Source organism: Coccidioides immitis (genome assembly GCF_000149335.2).
Source record: "Coccidioides immitis RS genomic scaffold supercont3.1, whole genome shotgun sequence".
In the NCBI taxonomy this organism is placed as follows: domain Eukaryota; kingdom Fungi; phylum Ascomycota; class Eurotiomycetes; order Onygenales; family Onygenaceae; genus Coccidioides; species Coccidioides immitis.
In genome coordinates, this window is record NW_004504310.1 from 7,892,534 (window position 1) to 7,919,622 (window position 27,089).

Below are 27,089 nucleotides of genomic sequence, written 5' to 3' on the forward strand. Positions count from 1 at the left end.
CTATGATAATGAAATATGTTTGCGCTTGAGTTCAGAGCAACCCTTGCTCTAAAGTGGCGATAGGGCCTAGTCTGATGGGCCCCTTTATTTTTTTCGCTGCTTTTTCCTTCCATCATGACGATGCGATTCTCTCGCTGCCAACTATAGTCTTCCTTTTAGCGAAATCCTGAGTTTTAATGGAATACCGTACCTTTGGATGCATGGGTTAATTCTTCTTCTTCTTCTTCAGCATTTAATATCCCCCTTCCCAAATCAACCCCGGCCTCCTCCTAACGGCTCTCCCCTTTCCCCTCTCTGTTTTACCCGCTAGCTTTTTCATCCAGAAAATGCCCAAAATACCCGATTTACCTATTGGGACCCAAGCTTTGCGAAAATGGTACGCAACCGAGCACCTGGCTAGGGGAATGATCTTATCTCTCTTCCCTAGCAAAGAACCACTCTGTATAATCAGGACTACGTCTCAGACTATTGGCCGGACGACTGCTCTACGTGGAGAGCCTGGCGCCAGTGCAAAGGCAAGGGGAAAATAAATGTCAGTACCGGAGACGGATAAGGTATCGGAGGCGCCAAAATACAACATCGTCACCTACACATGGGGTCGCTGAAGGATCAAGGATATCACGGCGGACGCCCTACCAGTTTCGGTGACGACGTGGGCAATATCACCAATTGATCCTGACCACTTTCACGGTAGAGGCTTTCAAAGAGATTATCAACAGGGCGCGGAATGGGGTTGAATGGGTATGGATAGATGTAGCCTGAACCGACCAGAATGACACTGACACCAAGGTTGGGTACCAAGCCAGCGTTTTCAAAAGGGCAAACAAGGTCTCTGCGTGGCTTTCATCTCTGAGCACTGACGCAATGGCGTCGAGTGTGCGTCAGATTTGCGAACGCAGTTTCGAGGTCCGGGACCATATTGATGGGAGGGCAGTGACGACCACCAGCCTTCAGAATTTGCCTGAGCTTCTAGACCCAGCCGTCGCGGATTTCTTCGCAGGTCCGTGGTTCTCATCTCTATTGGCGTTGCAGGAGACTATCATGAGAGGAAGGATGCCATCCCACTCTCACAACAGCCAGAATCTCTCATATCTCTATCAACTACCACATGGTCAGCGAGCAAAGACGAAGAATGACATCTATCGTATACAAGAGCAGATCATGGAGGCCGGGTTCTACTATCTCTATTCCACAAAACCCCATTTTCCAGTACGGAACGGCCAGATATCGCTCGACATCAGTGCCCGAGGATCAGATTTATGCTATCATGCAGGTATACGGTCTTAGGTTCGGGAAGGCAGTCCGCCCGGACTTCAAGCCTGACATACATCGGCTCGAAGTGGACCCTGTGACAGAACTCAACAGTCAATCACCTGTTTTAGGCCAGACGTTTCTTCACACGGTGGATCAGATGCCACCAATACCTGGTGTATCATCTCCCAGCAGTCCATTGTGCCGCCTGCTCTAATGATCTTGAAAAACCCAAGACAGTGCTAAATACATCATCCAAAAAGGTTCAAAAGAAAGATGAGAAGAAGGACAATAATCAGGATAATACCATTGTCCTGGGTGTGAAATGCTGCTCCATCCGAGCCTGGGTCACCACCCTTGAGGAATTCAGGAGGGTCGATGGTTTCTAGGGAGGTCTGACGCTTTTCTTGGATTGTTACATTCTCGGTGAACTCGGAATTCCAAACAAGTCGTTAGAATCAGATAATATTAGCTGCGTTCCAAGCCTTTATTAAGGCAACTGGGATATAAAGCAAAAGGTAATGCTGCCGTCGTCAAATTGGGGTTAGTTCTCAGACGCTCTCGGGAGCTGGAGCAAGGATTGCAGGACAGCGCCTATTCATCGGCTTGGAGTTTGTGTTTGGGAAGCGCGAGAGGAGCCGCGTGCAGCAGGCACTGGACACACTACCTTTGGGGGGGGAGAGAGAACTGGAGCTTGTGCGACAGGACTAGTACATCTTCACAGTCTTCAAGCATTCGAAATCATGTTTGAAACAGACGTGAAAGATTCTGCCGCCCAGGAACACCATCCACACCAGCTCTCTGGCCGACAAGGAACTGTAATCAGCAATTACTATCCCTGAGTTGCGTTGCTTGCGCTGGATGCTGTCAGGTGCCAAGACTAGTTACACAACTCTCGGTACTATGCAGCTATCTAAACACACTAAGCTTATAAGTACTGTATATTAATAGACTAACTAACTAACTAGGCAAAAAGGCCAATCAGTTAACTATTCAAACTATCCCTAAACAAGTTACGCCACGGATCTTATCCATAGCCAAGCCTGAGCGGCCAGCCACGTATGTAACTGGAGAGGACGAAGAACGGCGGACGAAGTTCCTACAATATCGCACTTACAGCCAGATCACAGAGCTTCGACAATGCGTGTATGTGCTCCGGTACTCTGCAGGCCTCTGCCAGCTATTTCCACCAAGTCAGCAGTCATGGCGACGGGAAGCCTTCTTCATGGATGTGGGCTTTGGATGCCCGAGACTTCAAGCTCCGCAAAGCCTGGCTAACCCTCATTCAAGATATACAGCCATCTATTCCTGAATATTACGTCGGCGAACCAAACCCAGTTGCGAAGTTCCGGGATGCGATTGAGCAAAATCCGACTCTCTACAGCCTTGCTATCTCTATGTCCGACGAAGTGCCCACCAAAGCGCCCTATGATAGGGACGCACCCTCAAGAAACGAGTCCGAAGCTATAAGACTATGTTATATCTTTTCCAAACTCTCTTAACACGGGTGCCTGAGTGGTTTTCGGGAAAAGATTCAAGGGGAAAGGATGTACCTACTGGTCTTATTGGCTTTCCATTCAATATCATTCTTGACTAACCTATGGGCACGGAAAGCGGGCGTCAGTTCTTTTCGCATCCCGAAGTCAATATGCACCTCAAAGAAATACTGACGACGTGGGGCGTGTTCCTCAAAGAAAAATCGGGAGGGAATGACGCTTTGCGTAAAGCTCATTGGGGCGAGGACGAGGCTATCAAGCAACTGGTCAATAAGGCAAAGGAGGCTACGGCACCTCCCTTGCAATCCGATAACTTTTCAGACTACTTCAAATGTCCCAAACCGACGGCGCCCAAGGAGGTTTTTGGCTATCAGTGTTGGGATGATTTCTTTGTGCGGAAATTCAATGATACGGTTCGTCCCCTGGATGCGAGCGCCGCTGTCATCAATGCTTGTGAATCCCACCCTCTTGCGTTCGACACCGATGTCTCCCGGCGCGATACATTCTGGCTCAATGGGGCCCCCTACTCCCTGTACGACGTGCTGGGGACCAAGGCAGCAGCCTTGAATTTTCCTGATAGATTCGTGGGTGGCGCGGCATATCAGGCGTTCCTCAGTGCGGATTCTTATCATTGCTGGCACTCCCCAGTTACAGGAAAGGTTGTACACAAAGATCTCATTGATGGAACGTACTTTGCAGAGACAAAGTTTGCGGGCTTTGGCGGCTCGAGCGGGCCGGATCCAAGTGGCCCGGATTTGTCGCAACGCTTTATCACCAATGTAGCCGCTCGGGGTGTTCTTATCATTGACACGGGGGTCACGGCGGCGCGAACATCGGGCTCGTTGCGTTTGTTCCTGTTGGGATGTCCGAGGTGTCAACCTGCGAATGGTTTAGCAATACTGATGGGGACGAAACCGTTAAGAAGGGCGATATTATCGGTGCTTTCCATCATGGTGGCTCGACTCACTGCCTCGTTTTTGAACGAGATGCAGTGAAGTTTGAATTTCATCCCGGAAGCACAGTATCCTGAGATAGCCACGGTGAATCTTGCAGTCAAAAGCATGTTGGCTTCAGACTTGAGACCCTTTTGCGCAGCTGCGCATCCTGTTGCAGATTGCTAGTATTGTTCTACTTGATCAGCGCAAAAGAAAAGTCTCTATTTCGGGCTTCGTCATATTTGCAGTCTGATGGCTGCATTTTCCATGGTTCTCTGGTTTACAGATCAAATTGCTAGCATGTGTCTAGTGAATTACATACTGAGTTGGTAGTGGGAGTTACTTCTGTCAAATCTGCATTATATGCATGCATCCATACGGAGTATTTCATCGTATTTGAAAGTATAGTACAAGCAGTGATCTCATAGCTCACTGCTGAACACCTGTATGGATAAACATTTTCGGACTTCTGCGGAGTGCTAGCTAAGGTTGATAACAAACCGTGGTTCTAGTGTGCACCTGGGTACATACACATATGCAAGCCGCGTTCTGAATCTAGCCATTCTCAACCGGTTATCAAAAAGGATGATATGATATAGGATTGCTCTAGGTTGATCCGGTTTCCGAAGCTTGTGAAGTAGTTAATTTAAAAGATCAAAGTACCGGACAAAGGGGTTAATTGCGTTCCTTTGCTTGAGCACATCAGGTACCAAATCCTAGTCAAACTCCGCAGTTTTATTCAGTTTTATCTAAACAAAGGAAAAATGTGGATGCTTACCCTAATTCAGCTCCTTTCTCTCGTAGGAGTGATCCAAGCCGGATATCCTCCTACACCAACAGGCTTGACGGTCATCAATTCGAAGTTCCTCCCGGGAGTCAATATCACCTATAAGAAAGTGAAGGTAACCCATCCAGTCCCAAGTCTCCTAGGTAATCAATATTCGCTTAATTCTTCATAGGAGAGTATTTGTGACGGGAAAGCGGCGTCGTACGCCGGTTACGTCAATTTTCCACCCAGTGCTATGACCGGCGTGGACCAGACGTACCCGGTCAACCTCTTCTTCTGGTACTTCGAATCTCAAAACAAACCACAAGAAAATCCGCTGTCTATTTGGTTCAATGGCGGACCAGGTTCTGCCTCCGTTTTCGGCTTGTTTGCCGAGAATGGGCCGTGCCATGTCCTCAATGATTCCAAGACATCGGTGCCAAACAACTACTCCTGGAATAAATATTCTAACATGCTGTATGTCGACCAGCCTGTGCAGGCAGGGTTCAGCTATGATGTGATAACCAAGGGGTACATGGACCTGGAAACGGCGTCCATTTATGCTGGGGAAGTACCCAACAACAGTACGACGAAAATCGCAGGATTGTTCGCGAGCCAGAATATAAGCAATACGGCGAATACCACGGAGAATGCGGCAAGGCAGTTCTGGTACTTTCTTGAAACTTGGGCACAGGACTTTGACAGGTATACCAACAATCGGCAAAACTTCGCTATCAACATCTGGACGGAGTCGTACGGGGGCCGGTATGGCCCAGCTTTCGCGAGGTATATCAAGGAGAGGAATGCAGAGATTCAAGCTAATTCCACCAAGGGCAAAGTACTGGCTCTGGAAAATCTGGGTGTCATCAACGGCTGCATTGACTTGCCGCTTCAAGAGTATTCGTTCCCGATAATGGCATTCAACAATTCCTACGGGATACAGGCAGTAAATGAGTCGGTTCACAACCAAATGCAATCAAGTCTCGAACCTTGTCTCCAAAGGACCTCTGAGTGTCAAAACGTCGCGAAAAAATTAGATCCCGAAGCCCTCGGTAATAATGACGAGGTTAACTGGGCGTGTAGCAACGCCAGCGACTTCTGTCAGACTGCCGTCGAGTTTCCTTTTATCAGTGAAAACAAATACGGCTATTACGATATAGCCCACTGCTACCTGGATCCATTCCCGGCCGAGTACTATGACGGATATCTGGCACTTCCAGACGTGTAGCAGGCGTTGGGCGTTCCCGTCAACTACACGGAGGGATCTCTGTCGATTGGACAAGCTTTTACCAACACAGGAGACTATGCGAGAAACGACAAGAGAGGGTACCTGGCGGACATTGCATATCTGCTTGAATCCAATGTCCAGGTGGCTCTGGTATACGGCGATCGAGACTTTGCATGCAACTGGATTGGAGGCGAAAAGGTCAGTCTCGCCGTCGAGTCCAATTATTCTGCCGGCTTCCGGGCAGCTGGCTATGCGGACATCCAGCTCGAAGGCTCAGGGAACTCCAGCAAGTCTTGGGGAGTGGTCCGCCAGTACGGAAACTACTCATTCAGTAGAATCTACCAGTCAGGCCACATGGTCCCCGCCTACCAGCCTGAGCTGGCGCTTGAGTTCTTCCGTCGTGTGCTGACCAGCCGAGATTTCGCGACGGGAGAGGTCGATTTGGTCGCCAACCCGCACTATGCGACCAAGGGCCAAAACGCGTCGACGCACAGCAAAAAACCGACTCCTTCGCCGAGCCCGACGTGCTATTACTGGTTCATGCCGAGCACATGCGCGCAGAACCAGATCGAGGCCGTCAAGCTCGGGCAGGCCTTGTTCGAAAACGACTATATTATCACGTCTCCCACTGCTCCGCCTGAAACATGTCCGCCGCAGAGCAAGTAAGTTTCTAACTATCATGGAATTAGATCCCTTCTCCTTGGATTGAGAGCGGGAAATTAACATCCCTTGATTGTGGAGTGGAGGTTGAACCGTTTTGCTATTGTTATTGTTGTTTTCAGATCTGCCTGCTGAGGATTTGTGTACCCGGAACATCACAGGGAAGAAGGATAGCAAATGTAAGAGTCTTAAGGATAATTAACTCACTCCCTTGGTGATTGGCCTTTTTTGCCTTAGGTGGCAAGCCGTAAAGGAGCTATGTTGGTCTGAATTCAATTTAGAACAGTGAACAAAAACATCATCATGATCAAGCGCAAACAGTACAAACCCTGCAAACAAGCTCTTCTACCTGAAAAGAAGCTCAGGTACGGCGTAGATGCCTCCATTCACATCCACAATGCTGGCTCATCACAGGAAAGACTACTATCCCCATTCCACGTCTGCATGGATATTGTTTAGGAAAAGATAACATTCTTGGGTTGCCATTTATGTTACTTGATTTTATTGATGGCAAAGCACTTATCAACATTGATATCCCCAAGCTCCCGGATTCCGACAAACGTCGATTGTTTGCGAAGCTTGGTGGATATTTATCTCCAACTGTTCCAACAGCAAATTCAACCATATTGGTGCACTTACTCTTGATTCAAACGACAAGAACTGGGTTTTTGAGCATAATCGACGTCTTTCTATACTCATGAACGAACAGACACTTGCAGGGTTTAACCCGTCTCGCTTAATTGCACCCAACCAGGTATTCCACTCAGCCATTGACTACATCTTTATGATTCACCAAGCTTTACTGGATGAATTTCACTTGAGACGGGACAGTGTTTGTGGTGAATCAGATGCTCGCTCATATTTATATGGCCTACATAGCTCCCGCCAATTCTTGATGGATTGGGTGAAACCGGAACACAACCATGAACCATTTGTTTTGATGCATGGTGATCTACGCTCTGCGAATATACTTGTGGACGATGACCTTAATATCGTCTCTGTATTGGACTGGGAATGGAGTCACACAATCCCTCTGCAGATGTTTGTACCTCCACCTTGGCTCAGTGGTTGCGAAGTGCTTGGAGTGTTGAAGGAGTATATAATCGACTGTAATATGATATCTTGGTGTCTGTGTTTGAGTCAGAAACAAGAGATGTCGAATATCAGTATCACCTGAACTCCAGCAATATTTCCAAACTCCCGCTCTCCAATCTCTGCAAGAAGAAAATTGGGTTCCTGGGATATTTTTATTGCCCATGGACTGATGCAACCACTGCACTTTGGGAATGTCTACACCGATGTAATTGATCCTGGCTAATATAAATCTGATAAACATCAATACCGAAAAAGATTGGGCGATTTCTTCAATCTAGAGATACATCAACCCGAGCTGGCGGCATTTGCAAAGGAAACTTCACGACCTCGAACTGTTCAAAAAGGAATGCGATGAGCTCGGAATACAGAGAATTGTACCTCACACAGAATCAGATGATGACGAGCGCTCAAGCTGAGGTCCCAAAAACCAGTCCAACCAGCCACCCATGCCGTTGCAAGGTCTCAGAACCCGCATCGGACGACTTGGAGAGCGACTCTTTCAATGTTTCCACAGAGAGTCGTACACCGTAGGCAGTCACTGGTACTCTGTTAGGATTAGCTTGCTGCCTTGTTCTAGTCCATCGGTGGAGGATAATTACCTCATGTAAGATTGTGAAAGCAGCCGAAATTTCAATTCTATCATTGAGCTCCTGCTGCTTTTGAAGATGGTCGTTTATCTGTTGATCGACTGAGGGCACAGTCATCGCGTTGCGCCTGTCCTTCTGTGAATTGCGGGCACTTGATGTGGGTTGTTCAATCGCATGAAGACCTTATTTTTAGCTGATTTGAGTGCAATTTGGGTGGGGAATATTTGGCTACTGATGTTCAGCTCGTGAGAAAGAATTGGATTTTCAATGCAGACTCGACAGGGACACTCCCTCTTGGTGAAGTAGCAGCGGTCAAAACCAATCAACTAGCTAGTCTACGCTGCACTCCGCTCTTGCCTTGATGTCTTACCTTTTTTTTTTTTTTTTTTTTTTGCGCTGGTGTCAATGCGCAGTCCTGGTACTCTGGCCAATCCAACATCACGCACATCTGCAGGCTGACGGAACGGCCCGGAATTCCACTCAGGGTGAAGATGGTCGCGCAATTGGGAACAGCTTCGAAGCTTCCATCTAAATGGAGCTCAAACACCCGTCAGGCTCAAGCAGCAAAGGTTATGTGGTGACGTGAAGGCAGTGAAAAGTTGTTAACCAGAGATTCCCTGATCTTTCCAATCAGGATACAATAACCATATAAAATGAAGCAAGAAACAATGGAATTGATATGAACTGGACAAAAAGCATATTCATCCCTTCAAGGTCAACCTGACCTGCCCCCCCCGAATTTGACAACAAACTCGTTCCCAACTTTAACAACGTTATATCCATTGTGCTCAGTGAGAAGAGTGGCATTTTCTATCTCTGAGTTCGCCGGAAGAGGATGTGGGATATCAGGAGCGAAACACGGCAGGTTAATTGGCAACAGTGGTGTTGGAACGGTTCGATTCCGATGTCTAGAATATCAACTTCCAATAGAGTAAATAATCGGTAAAGCAGTGATTAATAGCGCGGTGCCGGCTCCCAGAAAGGGTACTCCAACCCTGGTAGGAGGGCGGCATTCTTCCTGGAAGCTTTTCTTGTCATGATGCTGAGCGAGAAGTGATGGCAGAAGCCGCAATCTGATATTCGACAAAGTTACCTGCCATACAGGATTTGGGAGGTTGTCAGAACGGTAGATTTTCAGTTGCTGATCTGTATATGCTCAACTGTAAACTCCGTAGCTCAATTGATATATTGGAGTGTTCTTTAGTTAATAACCATGGAGTACTTTGTACAAAGTGGTGAAAAATTAGGATTTTTCTCAAGTCTCACATTCATCTTTTGCATCTTCATGACAACTAAATCATGGGTTTAACGATTTCCACCCTTGAAACCCACCCATCCACTCTGCTCCACGATGAAGATTCCTCGTAGCTAGCAGGATCATCGGCTACACGGTCGAATCGACGGCCGGTTTTTTTCCTGTGTTCACCGTCAAACTTCCTCCAAACAGCCCAAGTTTCCTCCTTACCCCCTGTTTCGCCAACATGTCCTCGCGCATCACCGTCCTTGCTTTCGGCCCCCTCCCGTCCGCGTGGAACTGCTATCCATGATCACTCCGCACGCTCACTCTTAGCAATTTCTTACTAATTTGCTCGCCGGAGCAGGAATACGCGCGATTCTTTGACAAATCGGTACAAGGCGACGAAGGAGGGGGTTGGGAGAGTGCAAGCGAGAGGGCAGTTCATTGCCAACTCACGAAGAAGCTAGCTAAACTATGTAACCGCCAGTTGGTTTAACTAACTCTTGTGCAAGCTTAATATGCGGAGAATTATTTTTATTATTATTATTTGCCTCCGCCCAGCGCTGCGACTTGTCTACCTTTTCGTTTCTCTGCGCCGGATGTGCTACTGCGTCTTTCTCCGAGGAAGCGACGGGCAGCCATACCGAGTTATTCAGCAGCGAAAGCGCAACTTGGGAATTTGAATTTCGCCTCGCCTGCTGCGGGCGGCAGGGGAAGCTGGAGCCCGCGACTGCTTGCTGCGTGGTGAACTTCATACTCGCTTTTACCACCCAGGCGATGGGTTGAACCAGGGCCTGGTCTTCTTTTCTCTCATCGAATGCTTTCCTTCTCCCAGACATCCCCCCTTTCATCATCGACCAACCCCCCTTCCCCTTCTTTTATCCTGGAGTGTTTGAATACGGGAGTAATGCCCCGAAAATAGAGAGGCGCGGATCAAAAGAGACGGGTATAGTTCAAAAAGGAACCTGTGCGTTAGATCCAGGTCTACCGTTCACGAAATGGAGTGTCTATCGCCGCTGGACACTGAAAGTTCCCTGGAAACGGGGCATTTGGTGTCGACCAAGAGTTCGCACTTTTCTAGTACGCTGTTCGAGCCGATTAGTCGTCGGTTCCCCCCCACGCCTCCCGGATGCAATGGACGGGACGGTAAAAGTAATAAGACGCTGACTTAGCAGGAGCTACATGGGCTCAGTCCATCCGCTCGAAAGGCGGGGGGATCACTGTCCCTCAGGCCATCGCTCATCGAGGATACAGCGCAAAGTTCCCCGAAAATACAATGAGTGCTTTCATGCATGCGGTTGAAGTTGGTGCGCATGCGATTGAGACGGATATCCATCTCTCAAGAGACGGCGTGGTGGTTCTTTCTCATGTGCGTCGGTTGTAGCTATGGCTACAATATGTGTTTTATACCCATAATCCTCTGGAGATTATGGCTGATAGTTGAGCATTGCCCTAGGATGCTACGCTTAAACGCTGTTTTGGCGTCGACAAACGTGTCATCGACTGCGATTGGAAATGCTTGAGTGCCCTACGGACCGTGAAGCCTCCACACAGACCCATGCCGCGCCTGATAGACCTGCTGGATTATATAGCTGCCCCGGAGCGCGCGAACGTGTGGATAATCCTGGACATAAAGGTCTGTCATCGCAAGTCACCGGAAGAAACTTCCAGCCGCTCTAACACCTCAAGGGGAAGAACAGGCTGACAATAATGCACATAATGTAATAACCGCCCTTAGCCAGGCCTTCGACTCCGTCGCATCTCCCCATCGACCCTGGAATGAGCGTGTGGTACTAGGCTGCTGGACGGTACGCGGGGCCAATTTCCTTCTTACATATGCCCTTTCCCCCTTGTCCAACGCTATATATTTACGCGTGACCACGCGCTCTCATTCCCCCGTCCCTAATCGGATCAATTAGGCCGAATATCTTTCCAAAGTGCGACACCATTTCCCCTCATACCCGCTTGCCATAACGACTTTTTCCATCCAATATGCCCGCCAGTTCATATCCCTTCCGGGGGTTAATCTCAGTGTGAATCAGAAAGTGCTTATGGGGTGCGGTGGGAGGAGATTCCTCGCGGATGCCAAGCGAGCTGGGAAGGCTGTGTTTGTGTGGACTGTAAATAAAGAGGTGCTGATGCGCTGGAGTGTAAGAAGGAGAGTGGATGGAGTGATTACCGATAAGCTGGCTTTGTTTGGCGAGATTGTGCGAGAATGGGAGGACGATGGTTATGGGGATGGGTTTGCAAGTGATGAGGCGGAGATCAGCTTAGAACAGAGGCTCGTGGCGCTGGCTGCGGCAGTGGCGTCGTGGGTGCTTGGGATGCTGTTGATGTTGATATACCCAGTTAGGATTGCGAGGTTGGACAGCACAGTGGAGGATTCCCTCGGCTATGCCTAAGTTATACATGAATAGAAGCATTCCGGAATAGATGACTATGATATTATACCAATGAGTTGCGTGAATTGAGTGTTGACTGATAATATCAGCTATTCACATACAGCACTGTACACCAACAGGCAAAGAAGGCATGAACTGAACAAAGTGGATCAATAATATAGAAATAATACAGCAGGAAATATAAAACAAAATGATGAATAAATCAGTAGATAGACAATTCAATAAATGAACAAAAATGTCAAAAGACAAGAGGGTATAAAGCTATCTCCAGCAGTCCTGTTTTCCGGGTCCAAACGAAGAGAGAGAGGAACAAAAAAGAAAAAGGAGTATGACAAGGAAATCAACACTTCCAGGCAGCATGATACAAATCAATAACAAGAAGACGAAAGGAGCATTCTGGTGGTGACGGGATTATGAAAAAGGAGAATTGTTTTGAGGATACAGGAACTTGCGGAGGCAGCGGGCAGCGAGGGATCGTTAAGGGGTATAGAAGGAGAGGGGGAATGTAGAACGGCAAGACTAGAATAGGGAATGGTAGAACCGTATGAATAATAGGGCCTAAAGAGCAAAGAGGGGGCGTTTATCGAGAGCATTGTCTTTTCTCTCCGCCTATCCTTGGGAGTTAGTAATTAGATCTAATTACATATATGTGTATAATTATATAAGGGGTGTGTGTCTGTGTATCATCATAGCATCATCAGTTTCGTCTTCCGCCGTTCTGGGAACTTGCGTGGACCGGGAAGATTCAGAGAGTTTCCCATCGGAGGAGGCTGCTTGCTGCGTCCACTGCCGCTTCTGCTGGGAGGGTATATTTTCGGCATTGCGGGAGGACCGCCAGGTCCTCGGTTGGGCGGAATTGGGTAACCTCGTCCTGGACCCTGGCCGCGGCCTCGACCTGGTCCCGGGCCTGATCCACCTCGCGGTGCGCCGGGGAGCGGCGAGTTGTAGGACGGTCGACGGCCATAGCCTGGAGGTGGTGGACCATTGTACCCGGGTCCTGGGGATCGGCCTCGTCCGGGACCTGAACCGAAACCGGCACCGGGACCAGGACCGGGACCAGGAGGAAAACCTGGCGATGGAGGAGAATATGCAATGGCTGCTGCTCTGCGACCATCTCGATCGCAGTATACGTCGCCATTCCATTCGAGGTAATCTTCTCTCAGCACGATTCGACACATCTTGCACCTGAAACAGTCTGGATGGAAGATTTGTCTTCTTTCCGTACCGCTTTTCTCGTCTCGCACTATCTCCTCGGTTTGCAGACAGGGTCCTTCGATTCCCTGTCCGCAAGAGGCGCATAATGATCCGTTTAGTTCATGGTAATGTTGTGCACAGAACGGATTATTGTCCAGAACGTAAAAGTCCGCCGTCTGGAAGGGCGAATGGCAGGTATAGCACACGAAGCAAGCTTTGTGCCATCGACCGGTTAAGCGACCATCAGCAGAAGAAACAGATTTGCCGACGATTATTTCTCCGCAGCCCCGACAACGAACACGACGAGGTTGTCCAGGCGATTTTGGAGGAGCGGGTGTTGGTGGAGGGGAATCGGTCTTCGTCGGGCGTTGGTTGGGCTGAGATGGACGGCGAGACCTGACGGATCGTACTTCACCTCTTCGTTCCTCTGGCTTTGGTTCAGATTCAAGTTCACCAAAGCGTTCATATTTCGGTGGCGTGCATTCAAAGCGACCCTGCTGGAATAACGGGTCCGTTGGCGAATCAAGGTCGTACTTGTAGGGGCTCGGAGGGGGCTTCAGCTCTGCACTGGGTGGTTCGGATGGCTGTGTAGAGTAGGATACTGTTGTTGCAGCGTCCGAAGGAGAAGAATCTGAGGATGAAGTAGAATCGTTTGTCGTATGATAAGGGTCACCGAGACCAAGACCGCGTGCAAAGTTCGAGACGGAGAAGTCCTCCTGGACAGAATACGCAGGGAAATCAACATCCTGACCTGGTCCCCTTTGCGAATCCGGACGTTTCACCTCTAGAGGAACGCTGCCACGGCTACCCTCTGATAATCGTGCAGCATGCGAATGACGATCTTGCGGTTTTGGGGGCTCCCCATCGATAGGAAATCCAAGTTCAAACCCGGGAAGACCAGTCGACAATCCAGAGCTCCTGGGAGGAGTCGTGGCGATTCTATCATTTTCGAATTCTTCTGTGTTTGGAAATTGATACGGCTCTGGTTCGGCTATGAAAGGGGTTGGTGTGTAACTCTTGATGGGAAAGGCTGGAAGAGGGGGGATCTCGTCCAAGTAGTTAGGGTGGCCACGCAGGCTAGCGGTGTTTGGGAATCCTGGAGTGGAGGATCGAGAGATCGAATCCCCATAGCGACTGCTTGCCATTGACATTCGATATAGGCTTTTGCTATCGACTGAGACCTCCCGTTTGTGCCTGTTGGCCCGCGAGCGGCGTCGACGTCGTTCATGATCGTCATCATCGTCATCATCCTCATGTACTGGCGTTGATGTTGACTGGTTGAGCCGGAAATCTAAGCCATTATTCGCAATCTCCGAGGGACTGGTTACCAGAGGACTCTGGACGCGCTCTCCTTTGACCAAGGTCCTGGCCCTGGACCTGCTCTTTGTACTGGCTCTAGGATCAGGTCCTGGGAATGGAGGAATCACGGAGTCTATGTTAGCTCGCTCTGGAGAGGGAATATTGGGTAAGGGTGACGTTTGACTTCGTTGAGGCTGACGCATGGGTGACTTTGGCGAGAAGGACAGGGGAGACGCCGATTTGATGCCGCCGCTTGTTGGAGATGTCGGCACGAGCAATCGGAGAAAGGGACGGTCTTGTGCCATATTTAGCAATGCGCCATTGGAAGGGAGGTACACAAGGAGCTGTAGACTTACTTGCAGCATGGGGATCAATGGGAGGTGGGGGTGCCATGCGTCCAACCTTGGCGAGAGGCCCATCTAGGTTATCCAATTCTGTGCTGGGCCGACCATCCCCGTAGTTGGCCTCTGCTTGTGGTGCAGGTGGAGGAGGGAGTGCTACACGCAGCAATGTCAGTGGATTCGTCTCCAAAGTTACGAAGTATGGTAGTCCATGAAAATGGATCACAGTGTAGGCACTTCGGTGTTGCGTACGCTTATCTTCCTTCTGGCAGACATGTTCTCCCATGGCCGACAGCTCGACCTCTGCCTGGCAGCTTGAACATTTTATTTTTGGTAGAAAGTCGTCTAGGTCTCCCGCCATGGTCGTTCAGAGAGTGATCAAAGATTGCGGGCAGGATCATTGGGGAGCTGGGTCGAGATTGTTGCGGGTTTTAGCCAGGATATATCGGTCACAGTCACAAAAGCAAAAGAAAGCAGTTCAACCACCACCCACACCTGGAGGTTAATATGCGACCGTAAAATGGGGGTTCGTGGCGGCAGTAGTGGTAAACCGTTGTATGGAAATCGGCTTGGCGGACGTTGAGCTGGAAGTCGTTCCTCAAGATAGGTGTTGGTGTTGGCGTTGGTGATAATGATGGCGATGGTCGGCGGTGAGCATCGAGGGTTTCGGCAGCGTTGAGAAAAAGAAAAGAAGAGAAAGGGAATAGGATCATGAAAGGGGAAAAGGGACGACGGGGTAAAAGGAGTTGCTGGGGCAGAATATTCAAGCAATCTATGTATGTAACTTGACGGATGCGACGTCAATCAATGCATGAGACCCCAGTCGCAAGACCAAGGAAGGGGGCCAAGTGTCGCCAGCCAGACTTGACAGGTGAATTAATGTCTCAGGCCAATTGGGCTGGAATTATGAATTAGAGATTAGATACAAGACACTCACTAAACAAGACACAAAGAGAAGAAGGCCAAAAAAAGGAAAAGAAAAAGAAAAAGGAAAAATTACAAGCAGAAGAAGAAGAAGAAGAAGAAGAAGAAGAAGAAGAAGAAGAAGAAGAAGCGAAGTCCAAAGATGGAGATGAAGATGGAGAAAGAGCAAGCGACTGGACCTAGCAGCAGCGACGGGGAGGGAAAGACCTCAGAAAGGGAACTTCACATGTCTGGGCATCCGCCGGCGTCTCCTGGTTGGTCAGCTGGCACATCCCGCCAGACCAGATGGGGTTAGCGTAACTTCCGTACCTGACTAGTGGCTCCACTTCCCCAGTGACAGGATCCATAACATCATACCAAATATGGTATAGCGCCGAAATAAAGCACGTTTAGTTCCTGATCGGCGATGTGGGTCGTCTCCACTGGTATAATTACGGCCTCTGATTGGTATGTAGAGGAGTAACAATTCCGCCACCCCAGCCAATCAGAGGCTGGCTGCGCTTCATTCCTTCCGGCGACCTGGAGCTTCGGCCAATCAGCGTGGGCGTCGATCGGTGCTGGATTGCGCGTTCTGCCGGCAGTCAAACAGACAAACAGAATACGCAAAAAGAGAGAAACAACAAAAAAAAAAAAGACAGGTACGGAGTAGACGGGGCTGGAAAGGGAACGACTGTCCACCTGCAGGACTCCGAAATGTAACAACGATGACAGTGGCAAGTGACGGTGGGAGTGACCAGGAGCAGCGGGCGCGGGACATAATAAGGCTCCTCAGCTCCGACTGTTGGCGCGTCAAGAGAGTTACAAAAACACCCCCACAAAACGCCCTCGGCTTGAGGTCTGTCGCATCATCAACGCTCCTCTTCCAGAGCACTGGGATCCAACGGTCTGGCACACAGTCTGTTCAGCGCGATCCCAGAGGTAAAAACTATATGCTCATAGTTACATAGTAAACTGGAAATGTCGCGGAGTTGGGGAGCGTGCACGAAAGGCTCTCCGCGCTGCTGAAACCTGGAGAAACTCGAAGAAGGGCAGCTGATGGCCCGGACTTATGCGAATCATCCTCGCGTCACGGTCCACCCTGGGGAGATCCGATCGGCATGCCCCGTGCTCACTCACGCAATAATATCGTATTAATGGGGAATAACTCCATACAAGAGTGTTGTCCTATTAAAATACGGAGTTCTCTCTTTTTGATGTACGAACCCATCATCGTGAGCAGACGTCTCGTGGCATGCTTTAAAGCGCGACTTCTAAAACTTCCTTCTGGGTTGATCTGTCAGCCGGGATGGAATGCCCTCCAACTCCAACTGACTCGTTACAAAGGCGACGACATAGACATGGATCCATTATGCCAAGGCCGGAATTAATGATAGGAGAACTCGAGTGATCAGCCGGAAAGTCCTCGATGACGGGATTGTTTTGCAGAACGGGCGGAGACATGCATCCCACCATGCACTCAAAATGGCACAGGGATTGGACGGCGGCCCTTTTTTTTTTTTTTTTCTCCTTCAAAATACCCGACTTCTCGAAGAAAATGCCGTCAAGACGCGGATCTGTCGGGCAGCCAGAACGTCAGGATGACGGGTAAAGACACTCCATCGGCGACTGTCAATCGTGTTATCTACTAGTGCGATCCTGCGAGGGGAGATTCCACGGGGAAAAAAAAAGAAAAAAAGGGAGGCGGGGTTGATGAGAGAGCAACTGTCAAGGTTCCCAGGAAGATCCGCTTTTTCCAAGAGAGAGTTTCGGGCGATGAAGGGAAGAAAAGGCCGGCCGAGGGGTAGTCACGATCACAGCGAGAAGGCGGCGATGGCTCATCTTTTCTGGATGTTTTACGATACGGGAGCACTGCGGGATCAACGCTGCTGTCTTCATCGGATTAAGAACTCATACACAAACAATGGTGTCTCCATCTCTGTTTGAGCCCGCCAGCAAACAGACTGCTTGATGTCCTTTTTTTTTTTTCTCCTTCGACGGCTAATGAAGGAAGCAAAAGGGAAAAAGTGGACACACACACACATTATGCATGCATATACATACATAAAGACGGATGGAGAATTTCGTGGAATAATCGTGGGATGTCGCTGTGTGGTGGTGTGAGTACGGAGCGTCTCGTCAGAGCTGGTTGGGTGTGTGAACGAGTTACCCCGCCGTGATACCCCGCCACGAAGCTCTTGTCTGTCCCGGCAATGGGTTGAGGTTGAGGTACGGAGTAACTGGGGGACGTCAACTTAAAAGGCCACACTAGGGGCGTGGCCTTTTTTGTTGGCGGTGCTGCTTTTACGCCAGGAGCTCTTAGCTCCGTCCAGCGCACACCACATCAAAAAATGCCCATGATTCGCTTTTTCTGAGCTCTTCGATGTTCACGCCTCCTCCAAAAAGAGCCTGCGGCCAATCTCTACGGAGTACAATGATCAGAATATATAAGTTCGTACAGTGCTGGGCGTGCAGCATTCTTCCTTTCTCTGATACCCATCTCCTTTGATGTACCCTTATCGATCAGTTGTCCCCAGTCTTGCCTTTCACCAGGGTTCCCGTCAAACGCAAGGTTCCAGCTCAGAGGAGTCGTACACAGTGGATGGATATGATCAGTAGGCCAAGAGAGCCACCAAAGCCAGAACTCGAGGAGAATACACTGGCGACAATGGCAGGCATGGAAAAAAATTGGAATCGGTACATCCGCCTGACCTGCTTTCTGCTTGAAGCCTTCTTACCTTGACAAGGTTCGTTCAAGAATTGAAGCCGACCCCATTGTAGTGGGGAACCCGCCCCTGCTTTATGCTTAGTCAGCCCGGCGCCGATTCCCCCCCCCCCCTTTTCCCCTTCGCCCTCTATATTTGTACGCTTTCGAGCATCTGATCTTGGACCATCTTCCTCTCGAGGACACACATTGTACATTACTCATTGCATAGAGAGAGCAGTCACTTGTATGATAGCTAGATCTCATGGATATGTCTCTCCACTCGCTATTGCCTCGCCGGCCTCGCTCTTTTCCCTCTCTTTTTCCATAGCTTCCCTCACACACGTCATTGGGCAGTATCCTCTACGATCCGTCTCACTAGCTGGGACACACATATTTGCCCACTTCACCGTCACTAGCTCGAAAACGTGGACTTGAATGTTGTCGAAGCATTTCTATGATGGTACCTTGAAAATCACAACGTCGTATCCTTAAGTGGCTTCCTCGTCAGAGTTCGATACTGGAGGATCTACTATTGTTACGAATCGAATCATGATTTCCCCTGGACGCTGAAGCGAGAAACAAAGAATGCATGTGCTTGAGACCCCATTTGTTGATCCTCGCTAACACTCCTTCCAGTTAATCTGCGGCACACTCAAGGTGCAGTACGACCTTCAAGAGACGATGAGATTTCAGCCACCAATCAATGCGGACGACCTCATCAGCAACATTTACTTTGATCTTGCCTACTCGGATGTGGACTTTCCGACTGAACGGCGAAGCGCACAGCATCAGACTGTGCGTAAGATGATGACTGCCACAAGCGCTCGGCCAGATAAGGGAATTTCAATGAATGGCCAGCCTTCACCCGACAGCCTAAGTCACTTTTTCATTATCTCCTTCGAGGCATGCGAGGGTTTGCCCACCAGTGATCCATTCGTTCCTGATGTGTCACTCCATGCAGTAACTCCAGTGCCCCTTCCAAGCATCAGTAAGAGAAAGAGCAGCAAGATAACTGACTCTGACTCTCTCTCTAATAAAAAGAATTCTGTATTCAAGTGAAAGACTTGCTACACGTGCGGGGGTGCTCCCGATTTTCAAAAATATTGCTCTTTCTGTAGTCATGCTCCGGCCTGGTGCTATTAACTTCTGAACCACCACAGGAGATGGATAGCTTACCTAGGTATACTTCTGCTAAGCCAGGAATAAACATGAGTGCTTCATAGTCGCCATAAACATTGCTGGAAGCAATGGAAGAAGAGATAAAGAAGGTGAAAAGGTCTAGGGCAAATTAAAATTATAGCTTTCAGTGGGAGGTAGTCAGGGAAGGGGTGGCTTTGAACAAGTTGAAAAAAAGCGGGAACAGCAAAAGCGTCCTCAGATTTCCCCACGGCATTTTTGGCAGACCACATTGCCAACTGAGGCCACACTTTTGCTGGTCCCCCAGGGCATTTCAGATTTCCCCACGGCATTTTTCCCAAGCCCCAGGGCAGACCACATTTCCAACTAAGGCCACGCTTTTGCTGTTCCTCCAGGGCATTTTTGCAACCTCACAGCCAAGTTCAAGCCGCTCCAACATCCCTAACCAGGTCACCAGGCATGCCTTGGATGATAGCCTAAGCCTTGGTGCACATCCTGGGAACCAGGAGCTAACGTAATGTGGGGGTGCAACCCAGCCTGACAAGTAGGGGAAACGGGAGCGTATAACAAATAGCTAGTATATTCCTTATGTACAAAGAGGAAACGTTGAAGAAGGAGAAAAGAACGAAGGATAAAAGATGTAAATAAAAACACCAGCGCAGTTCTAGGTCATGTGATAACGGATAAACTATCCTTCGGACAACTTGGTGGACGACTTGGCGGATGTACTCCGCGGATGTCGAGGGCAACGCCTGAGAAACTGATAGAGGGCCTAACCTCTTACAGCTAACCACATGTCAATTCTCTTTTTGTACTGCTTGGAACGGTCTCATTCTGCCCTGTTCTTGCAGTTTTGTAACGATTATTTTCACAAGTCAGCTATCATAACTCCTGACGAGAAACAAGAATATATCCCTTCTGAGACTTTTCTCTTACCTCAATTTCTGTCATAGTCCTTATACCTTCTCTGCAGAGCATTGTTGCAACTTGTGTAGGACATAATGGAAAGCCGGGCGATATCGATGGAGAACTCGCTGGCGTAGAGATAGCGGTTGCTTCCATGGTTGAGAAATAAATTGTCTACCACCCGGTTTACAAGATATTCACGGAAAATGTAAAGGTGTATAACCCTGAAAACGACTCATCGCCTATGTCTTGTGCCGGATAATAGCATCCACAATCCGAGCGCTGTGACCGAATGGGATCCACGAACGAGACAATCCGTTGAATATTCGCTGGAATGTTGGTCAGGCGCCTCTAGCCCACGGATCGTAGTCGCGACTCAATTTCCATCTCGAACCTCTCTTTTCCATACAGCTCCTCACGAAGGACTGCCATCTTATCCGTTCCCGGGGGGAAGTCAGACTCAAAGACAGGCTCTCCTGCCCCTCGCATATTGGCAAGCACGGATTGTCGAAAATGCCATCGGAGGAGCTCATCTGATACATGATTAGGGTCGGTTGGATCGCGGCAGACGGGATCCAGGATTCTTCCATCAATGGTCATGTCGTCAGGGAAGAATGAGATGATTTTGTAGCCATCCTTTGCCATGTTAGCAGAGCAAACAAGTTAAGCATCCTAAACACCTACATCTGGGTTTATAGAGAAGAGATACTGGTCGAAAAGATTGTGCAAAGACGCGTCCATGAGTAGACCATTCTGAGTTGAGTTGATTTTGGATATGCCCACAGCATCATCCATGTTTGTTACCCAACGCCCATAGTTGAATTCACACCAGAGATTCCCACATTCTAGTGGAAATACATGCGCAGCATGAAATGCTGGCCACATGTTCAATTGGATTAGATTGTTGACTCGTCCAGATATAACGCATTTCCGATCTCTCGCACGGACCCCGCTGCGGAATTGATCCTCTTGGCCTGAGGAAGAGTAGGTGATGAGTCGCGCCACGCATGGCTCATCGTTCAGATGAAGGGGTCCTAGATAAATAAGCTTAAGTGACCTCTGTGGATTATACATGTAAAAACACAAACCTGTGGAGGAGATGTCATAATCTCCAAGCTCAACCGGGTCTTTTGAAGGAGTAATGATCCGATCCGACATTCTGTGCTTGACAGTAAAAGGTTGTTCCACAATTAAAAGTATGTTGGTAAGAATCCCAATCATGCTTTCTTCAGTGAGAGATCCTTTCTGGTAAAATCCTCCAAGGCAATCCCCTGTCAACGCATTGTAAAAGTGAACGTTCCGGAACGTAGCTCGGCCTGTGGACATTGTGGATCGGGATACGTACTGCTCTATTGAGAAAGAAGATGGAGGATGGTGAGCCACAAAGCTCTTGGAGGAGAACACAGGAAGATGTTGTTATTTCAAAAAACACGAGTTTTTTTGGTTGGAACTTCGAGAAGACTGAAGACTATACAGGGTACGCCGTGATTAGTTTGGGAGACCTAGGATGGCCAAGCGACGCGAATTGGCGATTTGACACCTTACCTGATTCAGGCGGCGCTAAGCCCTGTGGGGCAACCCCTTGATGCTTCTGTGTGCTGGGGTGTGACCACTCAGAGGGACCCTTCTTCAACGCCGTTTTAAGCCTAAATCCATCCGCGTGACCCTCCCGATTGCCTACGCTTTACATCCATCAACCTCGATTCTTTCCGCAAATTTTGTTCCACTTCAACTTTGACTGACCTTGTCTGCGAACTGTCAGTGAGCTACCTCTGCTTGAATCCTTTTCCCGTCCCTTCTGTCTGCAGTCCCAAGCAACTCCGTGGCAAGTGCTGTATCTACTGATGCGCGGCCCTCGTCCGATATCGACAACGAGCAATGGAACCAGCGGTCAGATGCATGAGAGCATATATCCTACGCGAATTGAAAGGTGTCATGCAAGAATAGTTTCCTGAGTACAAGCAGGTCCAGCCGGATTTTGGGCTTTCTGCCAGGTTGCAGATATCTCAAAATTGCAGTTTCTCATCCAGAAGGTTCGCCTGGCAGGGGTTCATGAGATGAAGGAACTTGTGCACGGGTCACTTGAGTTTGCTATTGTGCATCCAGCATCAGCAATCACTCAATGTAAAGCTAGTCTAGGAATTATCCTTGCACTTGTAAGAAAAGTTCTCGCCAGCTGATCGTCGTCCTAGGGCAACAATGTCTCAGTCCATTGCATGGTATTTCACAATCTGCTACATCCAGGCTTCACAGTGAAGCAGCAGTTGAAAAAGTTTGTTTCATACACCCAGTGCTTAGTGAAATTTGGTGACACCTCCTGTAGTGCAAAGAGAGTGACAGTGAAATGTGTGTGCTTGTGCAGACAATGTTGATGCTGCTCATATTTATCCATCTTACCTGACCAAGGCAGCTGGACAAGAACCATTTGCTATTTCAGATTTTTGGAAGCTCCTTTGATGCTTTTGGGAGGATGACTGCATTAAGAGGTGGGAAAGGGCCCTCTTCAGCGATCCACCAAACCACAGTGATACAAAAGATTTGATAACTCTCTCCCCTGGAGCCCACACTCTCTGAGGAGCTGGCCATTTCACCCTTTGTCCTGTTTCAGTCTCCTTGGATCATACAGAACTAAACCTTGAGTTTTATTGGCTACCAAAACAAAGGATTGAAAAGAGACTATATAGTTGATCTCCTTGACAAGCTGGAGACATCCCAGAATTACTATAATGAGAAGTACTACATTCTGGCTATCAATACTGGCATGACGGATGACCAAGGCAGACCCATTCCACGTGCTCTAAGGTCAGAAAATCCTATAGCTTCAAGAGTAGCATTCTCATTTTGAGAGTTTCGATTTCATGCCGCACAGTGATTGCAAACGTCTCCTGGAACCTGGAATTTGAGTGTTCCTAATACGCTTCCATGAGGGCAAGCTCCAGATATCTTGGATGCTTTTGCCAGGCCCTCCGGCAATCAAGCGCCAACCAGGGCGCCATTGCTGGGAACAACTCAAATTCGCCACAGAGCTCGTCGATGGCATATATCATTCTCCAAACGGGCTCACGCTCAACCAGCTCTCGCTGGTGGTAATGCATGGTGTACAATATTACCACCATTGCCTCCGGGTTGGGAAGCTCAAGCAAAATCTGAGGTGTCCATCCGTGAGATCTGCGCTCTAAAAACACCAGAGGGACCCTTCAAAACTGCAGCTGAAACCCAGCATCGCGCTTCTTTCCCGGTGGTGTGATCGTTCAGTTGACCGCAGACACAGCGCAGCCGTGCGCCCAGCGTGTCTCACGCCTCCCCGGCCACCAATGATACCTGGGAAGAGGGAGGGAAGAGGGTGAGAACGCCGTCATGGGCAGGTCGATCTAGCGGCGCAGCGTGCTCGGGAGAGGGCCGCGGTGGACGTAGTCGCATGTGGGACGGCCGCGGGAGAGAGATCCGACCAGGGTTGGCGGGAGGGAGATGAGGGGAAAGAGAGGAAGACGGAAGACGGGCAGAGGTCGTCGAAGCGGCGCGAGGAGGACGGCTTTTATATCTCGAGGAGGCGGCGCGAGGCACCTAACCCGATCGGGCACGCTATACCGGAACAGGAAATTAAGTGAGTCCACAGAGCACGGAGGACACTTAGGCTTGCCCGGGAACCCCTGGAAAACCACCACGGCCAATATGACTGGGCGAGAGCAGCGTGGACATGTAGGAGTCATGACAAATGGAACGGGCACGCGAGGATCCACCTCTCAGGGCACACACACATACACACACACACACACACAGAGCGCGGATAGCTTCCCGCTCCCGACGTAAATCGCCATCCATGTGTCTTTGGCTGATCGATGAAGAGACCAAAGGTGAAGCCAAAGAACGGAATGACTCGAAGCACTAGCTAACCAAATCCATTGACTAACTAACTTAATAATGTCACTGGCCTACACGAGGTTCGCCTGTCAGGCGTGCGTATGTGTTGGCGGTTTCCACTTCACTTTCCCGTGGTGCGGGGCTTGCGGGTGAGTTATCCAGATGCCTCATTCATCGTGACGGTCCAGCGGCAGCACCGGTTAGCAGCAGCATTAGCAGCAGCAAGCAGCAGGGAGACGGCAAGCAGTGCTTGCTGCTGAATTTGCACTGATTTCATTTGGCATGCTTGCTGGTCATCGGGACCCGGATCTGAGTCGTAGAGTCGGCGTTTCGTCTCATTCGTGCGATAAGGCCCGCCTTTCTTCCCGCAGCATGCAGAGCTCACTCAGTCCGCAGCCCGACAAATGAGTCCGCAATCCCCGACGATGACGACCCGCCTCGCGGTCTTCGTTGTGCACCGCAGCCAATTCGCGCTGAGGGCGGGCTGCGTGCGGTGGAGCTGGCTGCAGCGTGGCTTCCGACTGGCCCGCGCGAGCCCACACCGCAAATCTCGCCTGCCCGCTGTGCAGTACAAATACTTCCCCTCCTCGCTGCCCTTCTCTCTCTCTCTCTCTTTTTTTTTTTTTTTCCTTTCACCCACCACTCTCAGGTCTCGTCCGTCTTCCAGTCCAGTAGCAAAAAAAGACAGCTTCCCACTTCAAAGCCTTACCAGTACAGATCACTATCCCCCAGTGATCGTCTAACACCGCCAAAACGTTTTCCAATCTTCTTCCTTCGTGAGTTCTCCCTGTAGCTGCTTGAAATACAAATCCCTCCTCTCTTCATCTATCTCTTGCTCAACACAATGGATCGCTCACGTTCGCCCTTCCGAGCCGCTTGCTAACGTCTTCAACAGGTGCCACCACCCGTTCAACGGTAGCCGGCGCTCGTCCGCTCGTGGAGGAGCATCGGATTCTCCCTACGTGAGATAATTTCAGACCCGCCATTGACTCGTCCATCTTGTCACACCCCCTCATCGACTCTCGATTCTCTCAATTCCTCTCGAATCTCTACAAATCGAAATTCGCGAACAATGGCTCCACACGCTGACGCTGCTGCCAATGGCTCCGTGAACGGGTCGGCTACCCAATCCAACCTTTTCAAGGTTGAATCCCCCGACGTTGTCTACACCGACAACGAGATTAACACCACGTACGTCTATCGTACTACCTCCGTCACCCGCACCGATGATGGTAAGTATGTTGCTTCCCCAAAGGAAACCGTCTACAACTTCAAGGTCGACCGCAAGGTCGGCAAGGTCGGCATGATGTTGGTCGGCTGGGGTGGTAACAACGGAACCACCGTCACCGCTGGTATCATGGCCAACCGCCGTGGCCTCGTCTGGGACACCCGCGAGGGCAAGCGCGCTGCCAACTACTACGGCTCCCTGGTCATGGGTTCCACCGTCAAGCTCGGCACCGATCCTGAGACCGCCGAGGAAGTCAACATCCCCTTCCGCGACATGCTTCCCATGGTCCACCCCAACGATCTCGTCGTCGGCGGCTGGGACATCAGTGGAATGAACCTCGGCGACGCCATGGACCGCGCTGCTGTCCTCGAACCCTCCCTCAAGGAGATGGTCCGCAAGGACATGGCCGCATTGAATCCATTGCCAAGTATCTACTACCCAGACTTCATTGCTGCCAACCAGGAGGATCGTGCCGACAACGTCCTTCCGGGCTCCAAGGCCTGCTGGGACCACGTCGAGCAGCTCCGCAAGAATATTCGGTAAGTAGCTGAAGCCTGCCATCCTCCCAGGTTTAAAAAGGGGAGGATAATAGTTTATGTACTCACAAATTTGGTAGGGAGTTCAAATCCACCAATGGTCTCGATAAGGTGATCGTACTCTGGACCGCCAATACTGAGCGTTATGCCGATATCGTGGCTGGCGTCAATGACACAGCGGACAACCTCGTCAAAGCCATCAAGGAGGGTCATGAGGAAGTTTCTCCCTCCACCGTCTTCGCTGTGGCCTCCATTCTTGAGAACGCTCCTTTCATCAACGGATCTCCTCAGAACACCTTTGTTCCTGGTGCCATCCAGTTTGCCGAACAGCACGGAGCTTTCATTGGTGGTGATGACTTCAAGTCCGGTCAGACCAAGATGAAGTCCGCCCTCGTTGACTTCTTGATCAACGCCGGTATCAAGCTCACCTCCATCGCCAGCTACAATCACCTTGGCAACAACGATGGAAAGAACCTCAGCTCCCACAGACAATTCCGATCTAAGGAAATTTCCAAGTCGAACGTTGTTGACGACATGGTCGCTGCCAACCACGTGCTCTACAAGAAGGGTGAACATCCTGACCACACCGTTGTCATCAAGTACATGCCTGCTGTTGGAGATATCAAGCGAGCTCTTGATGAGTACCACGCCGAAATCTTCCTTGGCGGCCACCAGACGATCAGCATGTTCAATGTCTGCGAGGACTCCTTGTTGGCGTCTCCGCTCATCCTTGACCTGGTCCTGCTTGCCGAGGTCATGACTCGTGTCAGCTGGAAGGTCGCTGATGGCGACAAGTTCAAGGGATTCCACAGTGTTCTTAGCGTTCTGAGCTATATGCTTAAGGTACAGTGCGACATCGTCTCTGCTCATATGCAATATCCATGCTAACGTTCGACCTAGGCCCCGATGACTCCTCCAGGAACCCCTGTCGTGAATGCATTGGCCAAGCAACGTGCTGCTGTCACCAACATCTTCCGTGCCTGCGTTGGTCTCCAGCCCGAGTCCGACATGACCTTGGAGCACAAGCTGTTCTAAGCGCTCAGGCGGAAACTGCTCCGAGCTCATGTGATCTGACTCGTCGATGCTTGCTATGCATTCAATTTGTGTCTCTGGACTTTGCAAAGTATTACTTAAGGTAGTTGTCTAGGAAATTCAGAAGTTCCCACTACAGATTAGTGCGAGAGGCTCGCCTCTCTGTTCTCACTCCAGATTCCATGTAAAGAAGTGTATAAGGCTCTCTGTTTGATATCATCTCCATAGAAGGTGATATTGCGTAGAGCCAATTCAAATAGTAAAATAGTTAGAGAGCCGATCAAATTTGGC

General features: G+C 49.7%; 13 protein-coding genes across 14 annotated transcripts; 10 read left to right on the forward strand and 3 right to left on the reverse strand.

Moving 5' to 3' along the window:
- Nucleotides 1-864: 864 nt before the first annotated feature.
- On the forward strand, nt 865-1,640 carry CIMG_00194 (uncharacterized protein; the record flags this gene model as incomplete). Its single annotated transcript, XM_001246422.2, has 2 exons — nt 865-1,209; nt 1,383-1,640. The coding sequence occupies 2 exons, from the start codon at nt 865-867 to the stop codon at nt 1,638-1,640; spliced, it is 603 nt and encodes a 200-aa protein (XP_001246423.2).
- A 354-nt stretch (nt 1,641-1,994) lies between these two features.
- Nucleotides 1,995-3,742, forward strand: CIMG_00193 (phosphatidylserine decarboxylase; the record flags this gene model as incomplete). Its single annotated transcript, XM_001246421.2, has 4 exons — nt 1,995-2,069; nt 2,228-2,397; nt 2,432-2,727; nt 2,979-3,742. The coding sequence occupies 4 exons, from the start codon at nt 1,995-1,997 to the stop codon at nt 3,740-3,742; spliced, it is 1,305 nt and encodes a 434-aa protein (XP_001246422.2).
- Nucleotides 3,743-4,446: 704 nt separating this feature from the next.
- On the forward strand, nt 4,447-6,342 carry CIMG_10499 (carboxypeptidase S1; the record flags this gene model as incomplete). The annotated part of the gene is made up of 3 exons (XM_001246420.2): nt 4,447-4,584; nt 4,642-5,670; nt 5,818-6,342. 3 exons carry the CDS (start codon nt 4,447-4,449, stop codon nt 6,340-6,342), a joined length of 1,692 nt encoding a protein of 563 aa, XP_001246421.2.
- A 2,542-nt stretch (nt 6,343-8,884) lies between these two features.
- Nucleotides 8,885-10,094, reverse strand: CIMG_00191 (uncharacterized protein; the record flags this gene model as incomplete). The annotated part of the gene is made up of 5 exons (XM_001246419.2): nt 8,885-8,926; nt 9,112-9,164; nt 9,285-9,310; nt 9,351-9,524; nt 9,757-10,094. The coding sequence occupies 5 exons, from the start codon at nt 10,092-10,094 to the stop codon at nt 8,885-8,887; spliced, it is 633 nt and encodes a 210-aa protein (XP_001246420.2).
- Nucleotides 9,320-11,657, forward strand: CIMG_00190 (glycerophosphoryl diester phosphodiesterase; the record flags this gene model as incomplete). Its single annotated transcript, XM_001246418.2, has 5 exons — nt 9,320-10,335; nt 10,431-10,624; nt 10,712-10,891; nt 10,956-11,063; nt 11,175-11,657. The coding sequence occupies exons 1-5, from the start codon at nt 10,254-10,256 to the stop codon at nt 11,655-11,657; spliced, it is 1,047 nt and encodes a 348-aa protein (XP_001246419.2). The 5' UTR covers nt 9,320-10,253.
- A 686-nt stretch (nt 11,658-12,343) lies between these two features.
- On the reverse strand, nt 12,344-14,852 carry CIMG_00189 (uncharacterized protein; the record flags this gene model as incomplete). The annotated part of the gene is made up of 2 exons (XM_001246417.2): nt 12,344-14,445; nt 14,507-14,852. The coding sequence occupies 2 exons, from the start codon at nt 14,850-14,852 to the stop codon at nt 12,344-12,346; spliced, it is 2,448 nt and encodes an 815-aa protein (XP_001246418.2).
- A 446-nt stretch (nt 14,853-15,298) lies between these two features.
- On the forward strand, nt 15,299-15,598 carry CIMG_12897 (uncharacterized protein; the record flags this gene model as incomplete). The annotated part of the gene is made up of 2 exons (XM_004445920.1): nt 15,299-15,362; nt 15,414-15,598. The coding sequence occupies 2 exons, from the start codon at nt 15,299-15,301 to the stop codon at nt 15,596-15,598; spliced, it is 249 nt and encodes an 82-aa protein (XP_004445977.1).
- A 521-nt stretch (nt 15,599-16,119) lies between these two features.
- CIMG_00188 (uncharacterized protein) lies at nt 16,120-16,451 on the forward strand (the record flags this gene model as incomplete). Its single annotated transcript, XM_001246416.1, has 2 exons — nt 16,120-16,333; nt 16,363-16,451. The coding sequence occupies 2 exons, from the start codon at nt 16,120-16,122 to the stop codon at nt 16,449-16,451; spliced, it is 303 nt and encodes a 100-aa protein (XP_001246417.1).
- Nucleotides 16,452-18,291: 1,840 nt separating this feature from the next.
- Nucleotides 18,292-19,159, forward strand: CIMG_00187 (uncharacterized protein). The gene is made up of 2 exons (XM_001246415.2): nt 18,292-18,685; nt 18,735-19,159. The coding sequence occupies exon 2, from the start codon at nt 18,780-18,782 to the stop codon at nt 19,155-19,157; it is 378 nt and encodes a 125-aa protein (XP_001246416.2). The 5' UTR covers nt 18,292-18,685; nt 18,735-18,779; the 3' UTR covers nt 19,158-19,159.
- A 634-nt stretch (nt 19,160-19,793) lies between these two features.
- On the reverse strand, nt 19,794-21,626 carry CIMG_00186. Of its 2 annotated transcripts, XM_004445922.1 has the most exons (5): nt 21,487-21,626; nt 21,230-21,412; nt 20,826-21,175; nt 20,172-20,777; nt 19,794-20,074 (listed from the first exon to the last, which is right to left on the reverse strand). In XM_004445922.1, exons 2-4 carry the CDS (start codon nt 21,360-21,362, stop codon nt 20,493-20,495), a joined length of 768 nt encoding a protein of 255 aa, XP_004445979.1. In that variant the 5' UTR covers nt 21,363-21,412; nt 21,487-21,626; the 3' UTR covers nt 19,794-20,074; nt 20,172-20,492. The 2 variants fall into 2 exon arrangements, with proteins under 2 accessions (XP_004445979.1, XP_004445978.1); XM_004445921.1 differs by having other exon boundaries at nt 21,230-21,584.
- Nucleotides 21,627-21,832: 206 nt separating this feature from the next.
- On the forward strand, nt 21,833-22,685 carry CIMG_10496 (uncharacterized protein). The gene is made up of 3 exons (XM_012358802.1): nt 21,833-22,265; nt 22,334-22,413; nt 22,465-22,685. Exons 1-3 carry the CDS (start codon nt 22,199-22,201, stop codon nt 22,540-22,542), a joined length of 225 nt encoding a protein of 74 aa, XP_012214225.1. The 5' UTR covers nt 21,833-22,198; the 3' UTR covers nt 22,543-22,685.
- Nucleotides 22,686-22,793: 108 nt separating this feature from the next.
- CIMG_12898 (uncharacterized protein) lies at nt 22,794-23,623 on the forward strand. The gene has a single exon (XM_004445923.1). The coding sequence runs from the start codon at nt 23,090-23,092 to the stop codon at nt 23,318-23,320; it is 231 nt and encodes a 76-aa protein (XP_004445980.1). The 5' UTR covers nt 22,794-23,089; the 3' UTR covers nt 23,321-23,623.
- Nucleotides 23,624-24,459: 836 nt separating this feature from the next.
- On the forward strand, nt 24,460-26,936 carry CIMG_00185 (inositol-3-phosphate synthase). Its single transcript, XM_001246413.2, has 4 exons — nt 24,460-24,778; nt 24,898-25,769; nt 25,847-26,609; nt 26,667-26,936. The coding sequence occupies exons 2-4, from the start codon at nt 25,075-25,077 to the stop codon at nt 26,799-26,801; spliced, it is 1,593 nt and encodes a 530-aa protein (XP_001246414.2). The 5' UTR covers nt 24,460-24,778; nt 24,898-25,074; the 3' UTR covers nt 26,802-26,936.
- The last annotated feature ends 153 nt before the right edge of the window (nt 26,937-27,089 follow it).

Bases quoted from the DNA above. Each gene is read 5' to 3' on its own strand.
- CIMG_10496 (XM_012358802.1), top strand. From the start codon at position 22,199: ATGAAGGAACTTGTGCACGGGTCACTTGAGTTTGCTATTGTGCATCCA. The intron at 22,266-22,333 runs GTAAAGCTAGTC...TCGTCGTCCTAG, and splicing joins AGCATCAGCAATCACTCAAT to GGCAACAATGTCTCAGTCCA. The intron at 22,414-22,464 runs GTTTGTTTCATA...CACCTCCTGTAG, and splicing joins GTGAAGCAGCAGTTGAAAAA to TGCAAAGAGAGTGACAGTGA.
- CIMG_00187 (XM_001246415.2), top strand. From the start codon at position 18,780: ATGAGATTTCAGCCACCAATCAATGCGGACGACCTCATCAGCAACATT.
- CIMG_12898 (XM_004445923.1), top strand. From the start codon at position 23,090: ATGCTTTTGCCAGGCCCTCCGGCAATCAAGCGCCAACCAGGGCGCCAT.
- CIMG_00186 (XM_004445921.1), bottom strand. From the start codon at position 21,467: ATGTCCACAGGCCGAGCTACGTTCCGGAACGTTCACTTTTACAATGCG. The intron at 21,176-21,229 runs GTTTGTGTTTTT...TTATTTATCTAG, and splicing joins TTATGACATCTCCTCCACAG to GACCCCTTCATCTGAACGAT. The intron at 20,778-20,825 runs GTAGGTGTTTAG...AACATGGCAAAG, and splicing joins TCTTCTCTATAAACCCAGAT to GATGGCTACAAAATCATCTC.
- CIMG_00185 (XM_001246413.2), top strand. From the start codon at position 25,075: ATGGCTCCACACGCTGACGCTGCTGCCAATGGCTCCGTGAACGGGTCG. The intron at 25,770-25,846 runs GTAAGTAGCTGA...CAAATTTGGTAG, and splicing joins CAGCTCCGCAAGAATATTCG to GGAGTTCAAATCCACCAATG. The intron at 26,610-26,666 runs GTACAGTGCGAC...CGTTCGACCTAG, and splicing joins TTCTGAGCTATATGCTTAAG to GCCCCGATGACTCCTCCAGG.